Source organism: Tursiops truncatus, chromosome 5, assembly GCF_011762595.2.
Source record: "Tursiops truncatus isolate mTurTru1 chromosome 5, mTurTru1.mat.Y, whole genome shotgun sequence".
Classification (NCBI taxonomy): Eukaryota; Metazoa; Chordata; class Mammalia; order Artiodactyla; family Delphinidae; genus Tursiops; species Tursiops truncatus.
This window is the reverse complement of record NC_047038.1, coordinates 87,798,535-87,815,966: the sequence shown is the minus strand read 5'-3', so window position 1 is coordinate 87,815,966 and position 17,432 is coordinate 87,798,535. Positions and strand designations below refer to the sequence as shown.

At 38.0% G+C, this 17,432-nt stretch overlaps 1 protein-coding gene across 2 annotated transcripts in view; it reads right to left on the bottom strand.

Annotated features, from left to right (window-relative positions):
• SLC4A4 (solute carrier family 4 member 4) overlaps positions 1 to 17,432 on the bottom strand; it is a 307,296-nt gene that overhangs the window by 77,822 nt on the left and 212,042 nt on the right. For both annotated transcript variants that reach the window (XM_073805320.1, XM_019932691.2), the window contains one exon: positions 6,036 to 6,169. In XM_073805320.1, coding sequence (XP_073661421.1) covers positions 6,036 to 6,169 — 134 coding nt within the window. The remainder of the gene's footprint in view (positions 1 to 6,035; positions 6,170 to 17,432) is intronic.

The window sequence follows — 17,432 nt, the reverse complement described above, 5'->3', positions numbered from 1 at the left end:
GCCTTTAAAGAATTTACAGAATAAACAATTTGAAAGCATAACACTGGTACCCAGCATGTGCTCAATAAATATTTGTGGGCTTTCTGCTTAAGGAAGATGCTAAGATAAATATGTTCTCTGTCCCCAAGTCATCGAAGTCTACTGAGGAAGACAAACTGATAAACATAATCACACTATAAAGTACTAAGTGACACCTAAAGTTCCCACAGAGTGTCACAGAAGAAGGAGTAACTAATTCGGGCTGGCGTGGGTTGGGGGACAGATAAAGTTGCAGGAAAAACTCAAGGTATTTAAGGATAAGCGGGAACTTTCTGGATAGACCAGGGAGGGCCAAGCCGGGAAGAGGAAAGAGTACTCAGAAAGGCAAATGGCATGAAACTGTGTGCAATGCTCCCTGTGGACCAAGTGCCACCAACACAGGGAGATGGGATCAGATATGTAGACTGTAGTTAGATCAAGAAAGGCTGCATTGCCATGTTACCACTAGACACTACCACTCCTCTTGAAGCTCGCTCACAGGCATGATAACCTTCTGCTGAAGCTGTGTGTGAAGCACAGTTTTAGAATAGGTTGCCTCCATCTAAGTGGGCCATTTTTTTTCAATGCCCTTTCCATTTCTTACAAGTAAATTAGTTTAAGATTCACATTTAGGAAAAGATGGGTCAAGTGTTGACATTTTACCATTTCCTATTGATTCTTTCAAAATTATGTGGAGAGTGTTTTAAAATAGTTTTTTTTTCTCATCATTTGCAATGCAAAAGCAGTTACTGGTAATCTCATTTCTTGTGTGAGAAAAAAATAAATCAAGGATCATGCATACTTGAAGCTCGATGGCCTTGCTTTTAGACGATGAGTTTCTGATAACTGACAGCCACATATTTTAATACTTTCCCAAAGACATCGTATCAACACTTTCATCATCAACATCCCAGCCTGGGCCACCAAGAAGTCTTTGATTGATTCTTATTAAGAACCTCCTTACTAATATCCATGCTTGTCCTGCTCAAAGCCATTTTCCACATCACAGCCAAAATGACCTTTTCAAATGTAAATCAAATGTCCCAGTTTAAAATCTTTTGGTGGCTTCTCCCTGCTCTTAGAATAAAATTCAAATTCTCTACCTAGCACAGTGCCCGGAGCATAGAAGGGTTCCAATAAAGAGTTGGTAGATGAATTAAGCCATGCCTGCAGGTTACGACTTGACAGGGACAGTTACAGTACTGTCATTGGCTGATGAGCTATCACAGGTAACCAGACGATGACCAACTAAAAATTTTACTAAGTATTAGAAATAAATTTGCTTAGAGTTCATGTGTCAACTTGACTAGGCCATAAGGTGCCCAGATATTGGGTCATACATTATTCTGGATGTTTAAGGGTGGTTTTGATAAGATTAACATTTAAATTGGTAGACTTGAGTAAAGCAGATTGTTTTCCATAATGAGGGTGGGCCTCATCCAGTCAGTTCTTCAACTGAATAGAACAAAAAGACCAGCTTCCTTCAAGCAAGAGAGGACTCTCCAGCAGGCAGACTGCTTTTGGACTTGATTTGTAGCAAAGGCTCTTCAAGCAGACAGCCTTGGAACTTGAACTGGAACATCAGTTCTCCTGGGTCTCCAGGCTCTGGGTCACCCTGCAGGTTTTGGACTTGCCAGCCCTCTATAACTGTGTGACCCAATTCTTTATAATAAATCTCTTCTATATGTATACACACATCCTATTGGTTCTGTTTCTCTGGAGAATCCTGACTAATCGCCAACTGGTCAAGTATGCCTCATTTTATAGATGAAGACACCAAGGCCAATGGAAACTAAGTCATTTATCCAATGCCAAGGCTTTTTTTTTTTTTTTTTTCCCGGTACGCGGCCCTCTCACTGTTGTGGCCTCTCCCGCTGCGGAGCACAGGCTCCGGACGCGCAGGCTCAGCGGCCATGGCTCACAGGCCCAGCCGCTCCGCGGCATGTGGGATCTTCCCGGACCGGGGCACAAACCCGTGTCCCCTGCATGGGCAGGTGGACCCTCAACCACTGCGCCACCAGGGAAGCCCAATGCCAAGGCTTTAATGGCAGAGCTGGACCAGAAACCAAATCTCTGTACTCTTGGACTGCTCCTTTTAAAAATTCCAGCATGGTTCCTCCTGTCCAATTTATATTTAGCTCATGGTAGGGTGGGCCTTAAAGTCACTGTCCTCTGTTTCCTTCTCACCAAATCACACAAACTGGAATACATTACCAAGGCAGGAGATTAGTAACACTTGGGTAGAAAGTTATCTTCTATAGATTTCCTGAAATCTTTCTGAAGACATCTTTGGCATTCCCTCACAGTTCCCTTTACGTCTGGAACCCCAGTATTTAATCTTATGCATGTCTTTCTGAGATAAGTAGACTCAAGAAAAAGCTAAATTCTAGGAATTTGAGATAATTTACATTATCATACAGTGAGTCAGAGCTCAGAAACAGTTTTATTACTTCTGAGCCAACAGACTTTTTCCTTAAAATAAAGTTTTAAACAATTATCTAGTTTTGCTTCCCTAACAAGATGAAAGTTAGAGCCATCTTAATTTGTTCTAAGAATGCTAATGGCTGGTTACAAAATTGATGTTTACAAACAGGATGAGAAATAAATCTAATCACCAGCTAATGGTCAGGAACACTATCAGTCTGAATACAAAGGGGCAACAAATGCATGTATAAACTTAAATCTTAGGACCTGAACAATATGCCAAAATAGCTCCTCTAAAATACTTCAATACTCCCAGACTGGCTCTGTAAGAATAACCCAAATAAAATCACTAATACCAATCACTCCATTAGGTAGGAAAGTGATATGTTTACAACAGCAAGAAGAAAGAGGAATAAAAGATGAGGAACTTCTTTAAACAAGCCAATCAACAGTAATGACTACAATAAAAGGCAATGTTACATCCAATAAGACTATCAGTCCCCTTGGTGCCAAGTTTAAATAGCAGTTAAGTTATAAAAAGTTACAAGCTCTAAAAAGGAAATGGTAGTAGAGACCAAAGAAGCTATAGTGAGTGAGAAGGAGAAAATGGGCGCATAGCCTTTTGGTAACACTCAGTGTTTCTAGAGATTGTAAGTGATAGTTTTGAGCAGCATAAACCCAAGAGTACAGACAAACTGAAGAACTCACGTTTGAAGCATGCTTCAGAAATCAGCCACTGACAAATAAATATAAACTCCCTAAACTAAATGATTAAATCCAGGAACTGAATAGAAGAAAATCATAATTTGAAGGCCAAAAGTCAACTGTTCATAGAATATAAGAAAGAAATTATTAAATGACCAAATGACAATTATACAGGCTAAACTCCAGCTTTAATTATGAAGTTTCTAAGTGGCTTAGAACACTGTTAAAACCTCCTTCATTCAGATCCTTCCTGAAGAAAAGGAAAAGGAATCTAATTCTCTATTATTGGGATAAACGTGTAAAAATAGTGCAAAAGAGACTGCAGAACTGGGGAAACAAAACTACGTGTTCTCTGCAAAGTTGTGAGCTATTCCTTCATTCTGTTACTAATTTTAAAAGGTGACAGCCTATCACTCATATGCTTTATGATTCCCCAGTTTATAGGGCAAATATTAAAACCTGTATTCCAAGTCAGAGATAAATCTGTGGATTATGTAGAGTTACTGTTTGAGTCCACTGAACTCATAAAACAAGGATTTACCTATTTCTCCCAAAAAAAAAAAAAAAGGTAAAATATGATGGGGGAAATCAGGGCAAAACATAGTAAAACAGTTTCTTTACTGAACGACTTCTCAGATCCCTCACTACGCTAAAGTGCAAAGTGAATGACCAAGAGGGGGATATAATATAATGTACAGCACTTCCCAGACTTCCCGGGATCACAGAAGTTGTTTTTTCATGGGGTATCTAATGAAACTAGTAAGTGATGAAACACACTTTGGGAAACAGTGATCTACACAAATACTCTGTGTCTGTATAAAATGTTAGCATTGCTGTTATGATATGCAAGCAAATGATATAGTATTGTGAATTAAAGAATAAGGTTTGCCACATAAGTGTCACATGTTGCCCAGTGATGGATTTAAAACACAGTTTCTCAAATGTTTCTTGTTGCTTTACAACCATTTGAAAATAAATCACTTGAAACTATGTTTAAGCTTCCAAATATGATGAAACAGAAGGGAAAGTGAGAAAGGAACTTTCTTAGTGAAAGGAAATAATCTCTGTCCTACAATCATCTAAAGCAAACCATGATGCAAACATTTTCTGTAGATTAAGGCTCTGATCACATTGCATCCAATAAATCTTTCTGCAAAGGTTGCACATGTTTGTTCCTGTTTATAGTACATGCCTGTTTAATCTTTCCACAAAGGCTTTCTTGTCTCCCAAAATATTTTCTTAAACATATATAAACTGTTTGACTCTTTCTATAAACTGACATGAGCAGAATTCTTTCCAATGGTCCTCTGAGAATTATGATGGAGTGATTTGTAGTAATGATCTACAGAAAACATAACACTATTTAAAATTTGGGACTTTAAATTCTTGGAAGACCCTTGCTTTTCTTTTCAACCCAGTTCTCAAAACACTCATTTCAAATTCTCATCCCCTCCTCTCTCTCGTGATCTTTTTTGATGGCACACACAGTTTCAAAGGCCATTATATGAATCTTTATGTCCATGAGGCATTAAGTAGGTAAGGACATTTCTAATATTAAAATCCTAGAAATGTATAACAATACAAGTATATTTAAATTCCAACAAGGAATGTTAGCAAGTCGTATGAAATTCTGCCATCTGTCTGGGTATTGAAATCTGCCAGTAAAGGCAATTCTCTCTCAGACATATTAAGTTCATTAGAAAGAGACCAGAATTCCCAATCTGATTTTGAAACTATTTGTGTGCTATTGTGGTCACTTGGATAATTTGCTTAACTCAATTTTCCCCTTCTTAAAATGACCCATCAACTTCTAAAAGAAAATACTGGTATCACAACTGTCATGCCCAGTAGTAACGTCTAGTGATTCCATAAAAGGCATAGGCTCTGGAGTCAGAAAGCAGGAATTCAAATCCCAGCCCTGCCAACGACTGGTGATGCAACCTTCAGCAGTTTGCTTATCCACTCCATGCCTGCTGTCTCATCTATAAAACAGGAGACAGTCCCTACCTCATAGGACTGCTACAAGAAATAAATGAGGGAGTGCCTGTAATGTGCTTAGGACAATACTTGGTACATGGTCAGCACTCAATAAGTGTTAGTTGTTACTCATTTGAGTCTAGAAATGTATCTTTAGTTAAGAACGCTGGAATGGGGGTTAGGAGCAGTGGACCACAGGAACACCCAGTCTCTTTCACAGACGAGCCACGTGACCTTGAACAAGCCACTTCATTTCTCTAGTGTGTCAGTCGGGATCATGGCAGGAAACAGAAGGCAATCTCCAATGGGATTCTGAGGAAAACTTAACACACGGACTATTTACGGAGGTATGAATAACAAAAAAATGGCAAGTACGCAGGGACTAGCAATATCAGGAAGCCATTTCTGACCCCTGGCTTGAAAAGGCCAAGGAAGTAAGAGTCACCAGAGCCTGGTGAGGGCCAGAGGCAGGGGAGAGGAGCCACCTGACAGGGGCTACACTCAGAGGACAAAGGCACACTGCCAGACTGCCTGGTGAAGCAGAGGCAGTGAGGTGGGAAGCAGACACGCCCTGACCTCTCTGCCTGCCTGTGTTCCTGGGGCTCTGCAGGAAGCCAGAGGGCAAAGGAGCCTGAGTGCTGCAGTCCACAGCGGCCAGCTTCCAGAGGCACAAAGCAGGACAACAAGGCAGAGAATCATGGGGGAGGGCAAGAGGTAACAGAACATCGCAGCCTCAGCTGAAGTAAACGTAAACACGTGCTGAAGGACTTAATCTCTAAGGGCTTTTCAACCTCCAAATCTTACAATTCTCGTATTCTGTTATGCCTAATTACTACTCTGTGCTCTATCTAGACTACGAATGGTCCACAATTAAACAATTCTAATTTATAGTTAGATATGTATATACATACTTGCTGAAATTAAATAGAAGCCTCTCAAAAACTAGAACAGGTCCTGTGCTGCTCAAAATAGTGAGTGGTTGACCAGCGAAGAGGCAAAAGACGGCTCCAGAGACAGCGGTGCCCAGGAAACTCTCCAACACGCCCTAATAGAAAGAAAATATAGGTGTTAAAAGAAACTTGTCTTGTTTTCTTTTCATGTGTGATGTCACTAGGGGAATGAAGCCACGTGAATATGCTATTATGATGGCTATCGTAAACATATCAAACATAAAGAATAAAGATTCTTACCAATATGAATATTACCTTTTATTTCACCATACATGCGATTTAGTCATTCCTGCCTACTCCAAGGGCTGAACTGCTCCAAAGAACTATAATGACTGTAATGACTAGTGGTTGATTGCAGAAGGCAAAGGGTGACTCTGATCTACTTTTAAAAATATTAATTGAAGCTTCTGTACATAAAATTGTATTATAAAATCCCACCATGTGCGAAGAAGTGATTTAGTACTTTTGGAGGCATTTTTCTCTCTGTGGTTACTTTCAGTGTTTGTTTTAACCAGATTTCACCTTGCACATAGCAGGTACTTATAAGTAGCTGCTTTTTTTTTTGCAGTATGTGGGCCTCTCACTGTTGTGGCCTCCCCCCGCCGTCGAGCACAGGCTCCGGACGCGCAGGCCCAACGGCCATGGCCCACGGGCCCAGCCTCTCCGCGGCACGTGGGATCCTCCCGGACCGGGGCACGAACCCGTGTCCCCTGCACCGGCAGGCGGACTCTCAACCACTGTGCCACCAGGGAAGCCCAAGTAGCTACATTTTATGCATAAAAGCTATTTTCTACAGAGAAAAGCTTTTTAAGTGAAGAGGGAGCAAAGAGGAGACAAAAAAATGATTTGCCTTCTACCTTGCAATCTCTAAGACACCAATTCCAAACAAAATTTCTTAGTACATATTCAGTGTCCAACGTAAACTTATACAAGAGCTTTAAGAGCTACTTTAGAGGAAATAAATGCACAGGGAATAACTAAACCTTTGTGGCCACATGTCCCTGAAGGTGTATCTCTGAAACAACCTATTATTTCCCTTTAGCATAACAAGAACAAAGAATTTATATGTGTGTGTGTGTATATATATATATATGTATGTATATATATGTATATATGTATATACACACATATATACATATATAAAATATCATATAATATACACAAAAGTATGATAAAGAAATTGGTTTTTTAAAATCAACTTACAGAACTAAACTAAGTGCTATCCCCACTCAAAGGCCATCCTAGGAGAACCTTATTATAATGATTACTTAAATTTTTGTTTTTTAGGCTAACAAGAACCCTTCATTCAAAGATCAAACATCAAGGGGAAGAAATATATTCTGTAACACACGCACATCCCCACCCCATGCCCCGCAAAAAAAGCATAAGCAATAGGATACATATTTTCCAAAAATTACTAACAAAGAAGTTAAATCTTTTCACCTTGAAGATATTGCATACAATAAAAGAATGCATCACTAAAGACTGAACAAATTAAAGAAAAATGTCAAAATATTGAAATATTTTTTACATGGCTTCAAAGCCAGCAATATTTTCTTTAGAATGACATTAGCAATAGTATATCCTCCTCTTTTAAGGGTAGGATTCAATTGGGAAAACAGGGAAAAATCCTTTAGCACAGCATTATGTAATAATGGGGTTGGGGTGGGGATGGCGCAAAAAAGCAAGAATTGACAAGTAATAAGACTGGCTCCTCACACAGTGAGCAGACACTTTGTAAACAACTCAGTACAACTACTTCCGTCCTCACTGTCTAGGTCTGAAGTCTGGCAGGTGAGTCTCGTAAGTGGACCCCATTTATATACTTGTGAACTCCACTGCATGTTTGAATGGTGCCATCTCGTTATTTTATAGCCATTCCACACATAATCACTGTGTCCAGCTCATTTTTCCTCAGGGGGGCAGCAAGCAGAATAACAAGCAAGGCTAACAGGAACAGGCTGCCTTTATGTAGAGAGAGAGAAAGAGGCTCCCCTGTGCCCCCAAAATAGTATTAGTCTTGATCGCTTATCCGTGAAGATACTGAGTTTCAGGGGGTTAAATGATATGAACAAATCCACACTCACTGTGGCACAAGTCTTTGGAGTATGGTTACCTGCCCAACTACTACCACACCCTTGGGCAAAGAGAAAAGGTATACCTTCGGCTGGGATTTTCTTAGACTTGCAGTTTTTTACCTCCTGTGCATTGACATTGGGCTTTTTATGTCTTTATCATTTATCTTTCTTTTTCATGACTTATTTTAGTGTGTATGACATGAAAGGGTAGGGACTGGAAGGCTCTGCGTGGCAGGACAAGCCACACTCTAGGGACACGTGATAGGCAAAGTTTCACTGCATCATTCTCTATCAAGCGTGGAGGAGTGACTATTTCTCATCACTACTGCAGGATCAAATTACAGCACAGCCTGAGTGTAAGAGAGAACACGAATGAAGAAAGGAGGAATGCAAGGTTAAGAATTCTCTACTTGGTCTGACGTGAGGGGCCGGGGCAGGGTCTCTGGTGTCATCCATGTTTCTCTCCCTCCCACCATGCTATACACTATCCCACCACATGCTCTGCAAGCACCCAGGAAACACTAAAGGAATCCAAGAAGATGCCCAAATCACACCCTACATCCTGCTTATCAAAGGCTAACAGCCATCACTGCTCATTCAGTAAAGATAACAACTCATTTCTTCCAGAAAACGGCTTTGATTTGTGGAAGTCATGTGACTGTTAAAAAAGTAGAGTACTTTTATTTTAGTACTTGCTCCTTTGGTAAGTGCTACAGTTTCCATTCTGTTACTGACAATTTTATTCTATTTTATTATTTATTTATTTATTTATTTAGTGGTACGCGGGCCTCTCACTGTTGTGGCCTCTCCCATTGCGGAGCACAGGCTCCGGACGCGCAGGCTCAGCGGCCATGGCTCACGGGCCCAGCCGCTCTGCGGCATGTGGGATCTTCCCGGACCAGGGCACGAACCCATGTCCCCTGCATCGGCAGGCGGACTCTCAACCACTGCACCACCAGGGAAGCCTGTTACTGACAATTTTAAAACAGAGACAGGTGATTTATTATACACATTGCACTGGAAACTTGCTTAAACCCAGAGATGTTTCCAGTGTTTTTGAGAAAAGAACTATTTTCACCACATTTTGACATGTTGCTCTTGACAGTACAGAAATTTAAAAAAATAATCTCATGAAATGAATAACTTTAACTGTAACTAGAATTTAAAGCAATTTATAAAGTGAACTATCAAAAACTCCTCTTCTGATTTATTATAGTCAGTGTTCACTAACATAAAAAAGGAAATAATGTGTGGATGTGTGTATTTTTAATAGCTATAGCTCATAAAGACACTTCTACACCTGATTTCCCACAGAGGAACAAACTCCCTAGCAATTCATGAGAATGTAGATGGCTGAGCTCTGAGGGGTGGCAGAATCAGGTGCCACAAAGCACTCCAGCTCCATTTTGATTTGGCTTTTATTTTATTTCATTTCCAATTAGGTGACGTTCAATGTGGAACAGAAGAAAGAGCTAACAACTGGCCCTCAGGAGACCCAGAGTCTAGACTCTGTTCTGTCACCAAAGAGCTGATGATCTTGGGAATGTCACTTAATCTCTGTCCATTTTGGTTTCTTCATGTAGGAGAAAAACATCAAGGCAGTTCAGTATAACGATGGACTGTGGAGTCAGACCACCTCAAGTTGATATCTAGACTCTATCGTTTACTCCACTGATGACTTAAGCAAGTTACTTAACCTCTCCATGCCTCATACCATCCGTGTGAATATTAGATTAGATAATGCGTGTCAAGCGCTTAGCACAGTCATTGATAGATATGTTTTTGATGAACAGTAATATATACATAATGTATCTCTTTAGATATGAGATGAGGAGGCTGAACTAGGTCTCTTCCAGGTGTTTCAGCACAAAGAGCAGGTCTTGGACTCAGGGATATCTGAGTTTAAATCTCAGCTCCACCAGTTATCAACCTCTCTAAATCCTAACCGTCTCCACAATAAAATCAATGGCTATTTCACAGGATAATTATTTGGACTGACTATGACCATACTATAGAAAGACCTAAGAATAAAGTAAAGATGCAATAAGATGCTGGTTCCCTTCTCTTCCTGTTTTCTCATCTCCTTCTTCCCAGTCTGCCTCTATTACTTCTCTGTCCTTCAAAGGAGGAAGGAGACGGAGAGTGACAGTCAAAAGGAGTGATATGAAAAGATGAAGATCAGTCCTCAGAGGAAAAGGGGGAGAAAAGCCTCTTTATAGATTCACAGTGTTTCGCAGAGCAAAACTCCAACTCAACAGAAGCCTTAGAGGGCGACGGCTACAGCCATTGATTTTGTTGCTTCTTTTCATTCCTTGTGTTACTAAACACATGGAATCAACTACAATGAAACAAAACAGTTTTACTTTACAGCAGTGAAGTCAAAATCCACATCTAAAACAATTTATGAACATTTTTCTGCTCACGTGAGGGTATGATGTTAAACCAAAGATGGTCCTTGTCTTACAGAAGAGCCAAGAAAATCAATCCAAGTCTCATAATAGAAAAATCAAGCATAAAAGAAATCTGACCATAGGAGCAAGGTTCTTTAGGAAAAAAAAAAATCCAACCATGATTGGTAACACCAGCATTTTGTCTTTGAGCTACTTGTGACAAGGTCTGCCAGGGCCATCATGCCTGTCATGGCTAACACAAAGCAAACACATTCAAAATGATAAAACGTTAAAAATTTATGCTGTCTACTTTGACTTTATTGCAATTTAGTATCTTTAGTATCTTCATATAACACTAAAGAATGACCTTTGTTGTTTTGTGTCCTTCTTATTAAAAAACGTATTACTTGGATTAATAATTAATCCAAATGCAAAACTGCCTTAAAAAACAAAAGATTTTCTATTTCTTTGGCAATTTTCAACCAAGTAAAACTTGAGAAAAAAAATATTTTGGTGGCAATAAATGCTAAAATAGTCACCAACACTATTGTTATATTTCAAGCCTTTTTTAAAAAATTGTCTTCTAACCATAAAAAGAAATTTCGGCACGTGTTGGTTGTAATCTATTCAAACTGTGTAGAATGTTGATTAATTAAACTTCTCTAGATGAGTTTTTGAATCTGAAATTTAGCCAAGAAAAATGATGCAGCCTAATGCCATTTAAACATGGCCACTGGAAATAAGCAGACAAATCTGAATTACCTATAGGAGTTTTGATGTCAGATCCCCGACATAAATTAGCCAATGATCAAAAATAAGTGGAGAGATGATGCAAGTATCTAAATTAAATTTGAGTCACAGGAGAATTATCTGGGAAGGTTTTTTTTTTTGCTTTGTTTTTTGGAGTTTTAAAAAATAAACAAACAAAACGTTCTTTATCTCTACTTTGAACAATTAAATCAGGATCTCCGAAGATCAGGTCTGGGGAATCCACAGTTTGTCAAAGTTCCCCAGGTGATTCTCATATGGTCCAAATCTAAGGTTCAGCCATTCAAGCAACCTCCCTTCCTCTATCAAAATAAGAACCACCTGCTAGCATGGTTAATGATGGGTGGTTACACAGACCATTCATCTATACTAGGGAAGAAGACTGGATATACAACCCTCATTTTTTACTTTACCTGTGTAGCTACAGACTATAAATCAATGATCTCTGTCCTGACAGATCACAGCTGCCAAGTCCTTAGTGTGCCATCTTCTCTGCCTGAAAGTGCTTTGTTGTCATAAACAGGATTTCTGTTTACACTGCCCAGCAGGAAGAGCAAAAAGAGGGAAGACTTGAAAGACGAATTATCTCTCTGCTTGAAGAAAAGTATGAGCCAAAATCTTTACCAAAGAGCTTCAATTCCAAGTCCAAGAAAATGGATGAGCAAGTAAGGGAGGCTTTAAAATACTGTTTTGTTTGAAGAGCTGTGGATATGTATCTAGATCATCTGAAGTGTCCAAACATCAAATACCAGCATAACCTTACACAAAAATCAATTCCAGATGGATAAAAAATGTAAATGAAAACATAAAAGAACTAAGATATGTGGGCAAATATTTTTCTAATCTTGGGGTGGGGAAACCTCTCTAAATACATCACGAATATAAGAAACTATAAAAGACTGAAGATTTTGACTACAGAAGAATTGAAATCTTCACAGCAAAAGAAATCATAAATAAGGTTAAAAGATATGGCAGACCTGGGGGAAAATGTATCTGTGATATTTCTGACAAGCAAAGGGAACACATCCTTATTATACAAAGAGTTCTTATAAGTCAATGAGAAAAAAAAAAGAAAAAAGAATGCCCAAAAGGAAACTATTCCAAGAGTACAAATATAAAGATGCATAGGTAAGCAATAAAGCGTGTAAGGATATTAACTCTCACTAAAAATCAAAGAAATTTAAATTGAATACGAATGAGCCATCATTTTTTCAAGCCACAGAATGAAAAATATGAGAATATGAGACAAATCCTGTTCTTGCAAGAGTGTGAGCAAGCCAGCGCTCTTGTCATTACTGGGAGCAGTATAAATTGGTATAACCTTTGTGGAGTGTAATCTGAAATAAATAACAAAAATAAAATAGGTATATCCTGCAATCACATGCTGCTAGGAATTTACTCTAAGGAGGTAATTAAGAAGAATGAAAATGTGGTTAAGCACCAAGTTTGTTTACAAATGAAAAAACTGAAAAAAACTGGAAGTCTACTAATAGAGAATTTATTAAGCAGATTATAGCACACACATCATGTGTATAAATAGATGCAGCAGTTAAAAATGATGTTCAAGATCGTATTGAAGTGGAAAGACTTCCATGAAATGCTAGTCATGTATATGATCACATATGATCTCATTTACATAAATCCTATACACTGATCTATCTGTCTACACATGCATTGCAAGACATACGGAAAGATATTCATGAAAAGGTTAATAATGGTTATTTCTGGGTGATGGATTTAAGAGCAAAATTATCTTCTATGCAGTGTTACTGTATTGTTTGAATTTTCCACAATGTATAATTATATCTCATTAAAAATAAAGCTACTTCAAAATAATTTCAAGCTAAACACAAAATAATTTTAGAATTTAGTATCATTTGGGATCTCCACTGCTGCCCAAATGACTATCATTTTCTGATCACCAAGAAAATAGAGTTGACAAAGGTCTTAATTAAAAAAACAATCAAAAAGGTTTCTGGCAAATGAAATTTGATAAAAAAAATTATTTACCTTCAATCAAACAGGTTTAATTCAAAACTTGTAAATAAAATGAAGTAAATTATCTAAAGTTAAAGTTCCTTCCAGGGAAAAGGATGACCAATATCCCTTGCAGTAAGCAGTGCAGCACCCTTTGCTTTGTCACTGAATACACATTTATTTTTTCTTACCACAGCAACCTAATTGGATCATTCCAACAGACTATCCTACCTAACTTTTTGAAACTAGAACATGTTTCTGGTACAGATTAACATGTCACCTTCTATTTCCACTTCAAGGAAGAAATGCACTTTGGTTCCAAAGTGCAATATTCGGGTAAGGTGAAATTATTGTACAGTCCCTCATGTAGTAAAGCAATTATCAGCTGCTTTAATCCTGCTGTTACAAAGAAGTATTTATCTTATCAAGGAATATCATATATAAATAAGAAATGATACATTTGCATCTTGAGTAGATTGATCAAATATTCTCAGCACAGCAGTATGTTAAAATAAAGTCTCAAATTTGGAGATGCCAAATTTATATTTATAAATGTTCCTTATTATGAAACAAGTTCCCTTAAAATGTGCTGTTAGGCTCCATAAATATCACAAAACTCACACAGTTCTAAAAATCTTACTGTATTCTTTTACTAAAAGGTTTGTGAAAATAGGATTATATTTACTCCTGAAAAAAATTTAAATGACTTTCTTCACTCAGTCTTCCCTCTAGACTGTTCTCAGTAATTCACAATCAACAATGTCGATTTAAAGTAAAGCACTTTTCTGCGTTCCATGAAGCTCAAAAGAACAAATTTTAAACAACGTAAAGACTTGCTATAAAGCATCAAAAAACTGTTCCTTATATCAGTATCTTACCCATAGACTAAGCTATCCATAAATATTTGTTAAATCAACATTTAACAATTTAAAGCATCTAAATGAATAGGACAACCAAGAGTAGTAGAAATATAATGCAATGAGTTCACATGCATGGTCACAGAGAGTTTAGTTGTGAAAAAGACATGTTTTTAGGATAGTGAAGATAAAAGCCCTTGTTTACTTGACAGTATGGCAAGGGGAACAGAGGATTATTACAGTGGGACTTACTGAAAAGGACAGTAAGAGAATTGCACAGTTCTCAGACCTCAGAAAGCCTATGCTCTGGTCCTTTGTCTTTAACTCTAAGAACAGGAAACAATTACAAGCCAGGGCTAGATCTCGGACAAATATAAGGTCAACTCTTGGCAAAGCAGTTCAGTTACTCCCAGAAGCCCAGGCTGCCCACACTTAACAAGGAATCCATGCATACCCACACTGGAAGACTCAAGAGTCCTCTCAGAGAAGCATGATGGCCCAAATGTATGTGGAAAGTTGAAAAATACATACAGTTATCTATGTTACCATTATAATTTGATTATATTTGGAGCCACTGTAGCCTCAACTGTTTTATTTTGAACACAGTTCCATGGGAAATGATCCATGTGGCTCCCAAAATCTGCTTCTAAAGAGGTGTGTGTATATGTATATATACAAACACACACATATAATGTGTGATACATATATCATTACATATATATGTATGTAATGATTACATATATATGTATGATTTTTAAATATCTTTTATTATAATATATAATTAAATATATAATATACAAATATAACTCAGAATATATGTGTGTATACTAATTACATATATGTTCATATATATAATATATATACTTCTGCTCTGAAATGAACGCTTAAATGTAAATTCCTATCTCTGAGCAGGCAAGACCTCCTGAACAGAAGTTGGCAGAAGAGTTTGCTTAAACAACACCAGTGCAGTGACTCATTTGTGTTTTCACAACATGCTTCTACCCAGCACCCATGTCTATTTGTAGCCTCAAAATAAAGGCTATGTGAACCATCTCTGAGCTGCCTGCCTTTAAAAGCAAGGACACTGTTCTCAGTTGACTCATTTGAGCTGCCCGTGCTTTTGAGAATAACCCACTGTCACATTTATGAAGACATGTGATATAATTTAAGATTATTTCAGGCTGTGCCAATGCTTTTCTGCTTAGTCTCGACCTAATGTTTAGAAAGTCAAATTCACCCCCCTAATTAAGCCCACTACAAACCACTACTGGTATCTCTGGGGGGTATAAAAAAGATTGCTTTATCAACACTCTAGATTGTAAATACCATCAGAATCAACACTCTAGATTGTAAATACCATCAGAATAGGGATTCTTACTTATTTTGGTCATGTTATCTGTATCCCCAGCACTTAAAATAGTGTCTGGCACATGGTAGACACTCAATAAATATTTGCAAAGGAATGAACCAACCTCTGCCTTAGACCTGTGAAATAATAACCTGGGTCTCAGCACCAAATCCACAAAATATTTTGTTGACCTGGTGTCCAAGTCAAGAAGACATCTACCGCCAGAGCATCAAAACCTCTGTATGTGTTATACAGATGGCCAACAGGCCCATGAAAAGATGTTCAACAACATGAATTACTAGAGAAATGCAAATCAAAACTACAATGGGGTACCAACTCACACTGGTCAGAATGGCCATCATTAAAAAGTCTATAAATAAAAAATGCTGGAGAGGACGCGGAGAACAGGAAACACTCCTACACTGTTGGTGGGATTGTAAATTGGTGCAACCGCTACGGAAAACAGTTTGCAAGTTCCTCAAAAAACTAAAAATAGAGTTGACATATGATCCAGCAATCCCACTCATGGGCATATAGTCAGAGAAAACTATAATTCAAAAAGATAGCTGCACCCCAATGTTCACAGTAGCACTATTTACAATAGCCAAGACACGAAAGCAACCTAAATGTCCGCTGACAGATGAATGGATAAAGAAGATGTGGTATATATACACAATAGAATACTACTCAGCCATAAAAAAGAATGAAACAACACCATTTTCAGCAACATGGATGGACCTAGAGATTATCATACAAAGTGAAGTAAGTCAGAAAGAGAAAGACAAATACCATATAATATCACTTATATGTGGAATCTAAAATATGACACGAATGAACTTGTTTACAAAACAGAAACAGACTTGTGGTTACTGAAGGGGGGTAGGGTGGGAGAGGAATAAATTAGGAGTTTGGAACTAGCAGATACAAACCACTATATATAAAATAAACAAGAAGGACCTACTGTATAGCACAGGGAACTATATTCAATATCCTATAATAAACCATAATGGAAAAGAATATGAAAAATTTATATACATATATAAAACTGAAACACTGAATCACTTTGCTGTACACCAGAAACTAAAACAACATTGTAAATCAACTATACGTCCATAAAAAAACAAGACAAAAAAAAAACCACCGCTGTATGTTAAAGTACACCCTTTCAGTTTTTTGTTTTTTTTTTTTTTTGCGGTACGCGGGCCTCTCACTGCTGTGGCCTCTCCTGTTGCGGAGCACAGGCTCCGGACGCGCAGGCTCAGTGGCCATGGCTCACGGGCCCAGCCGCTCCGCGGCATGTGGGATCTTCCCGGACCGGGGCATGAACCCACGTCCCCTGCATCGGCAGGCGGACTCTCAACCACTGCGCCACCAGGGAAGCCCCCCTTTCAGTTTTGAGATACCCTTCAACATATTAAATTCACCTTATTCCCTGGTCTTCAAAATAGATAAAACCAACAGATATACCAATCTAAGTCATCTACCATTGCAGGAAAACCTAATTTGATGACTATAGGTAAAATTTTTCCATATTTAAATACTAGGATATGTAAAATTACTATGTAACTATTGAGTTAGGTATGTGTGCACACACGAGTCCATTTATATTTATATACATTATTTTAGATCTATAAACTCAGCACTTGGGATCTATGAACCCATTTACTAATAGCATTATTCCACCCTAAAGAAATTGATAATAGAGTACTCAGTTCAACAAATATCTATTAACGGTCATTAATTTTTTATCCCTGTTTTTCAGTGTTTCTGCCACCCACTGAATATCAAATTGTAGCATTTCATCAATGTATTTCTTAAAGAAAAAAGTCTTCAGAAATGAAAGGAAAATATGTCCATCACTATTTTCATTCAGAGAAACATTTAAAATGTGAATTCACAGTTTCAGTGAAACTATCAATGGAGGTTACAAAATCTATTAA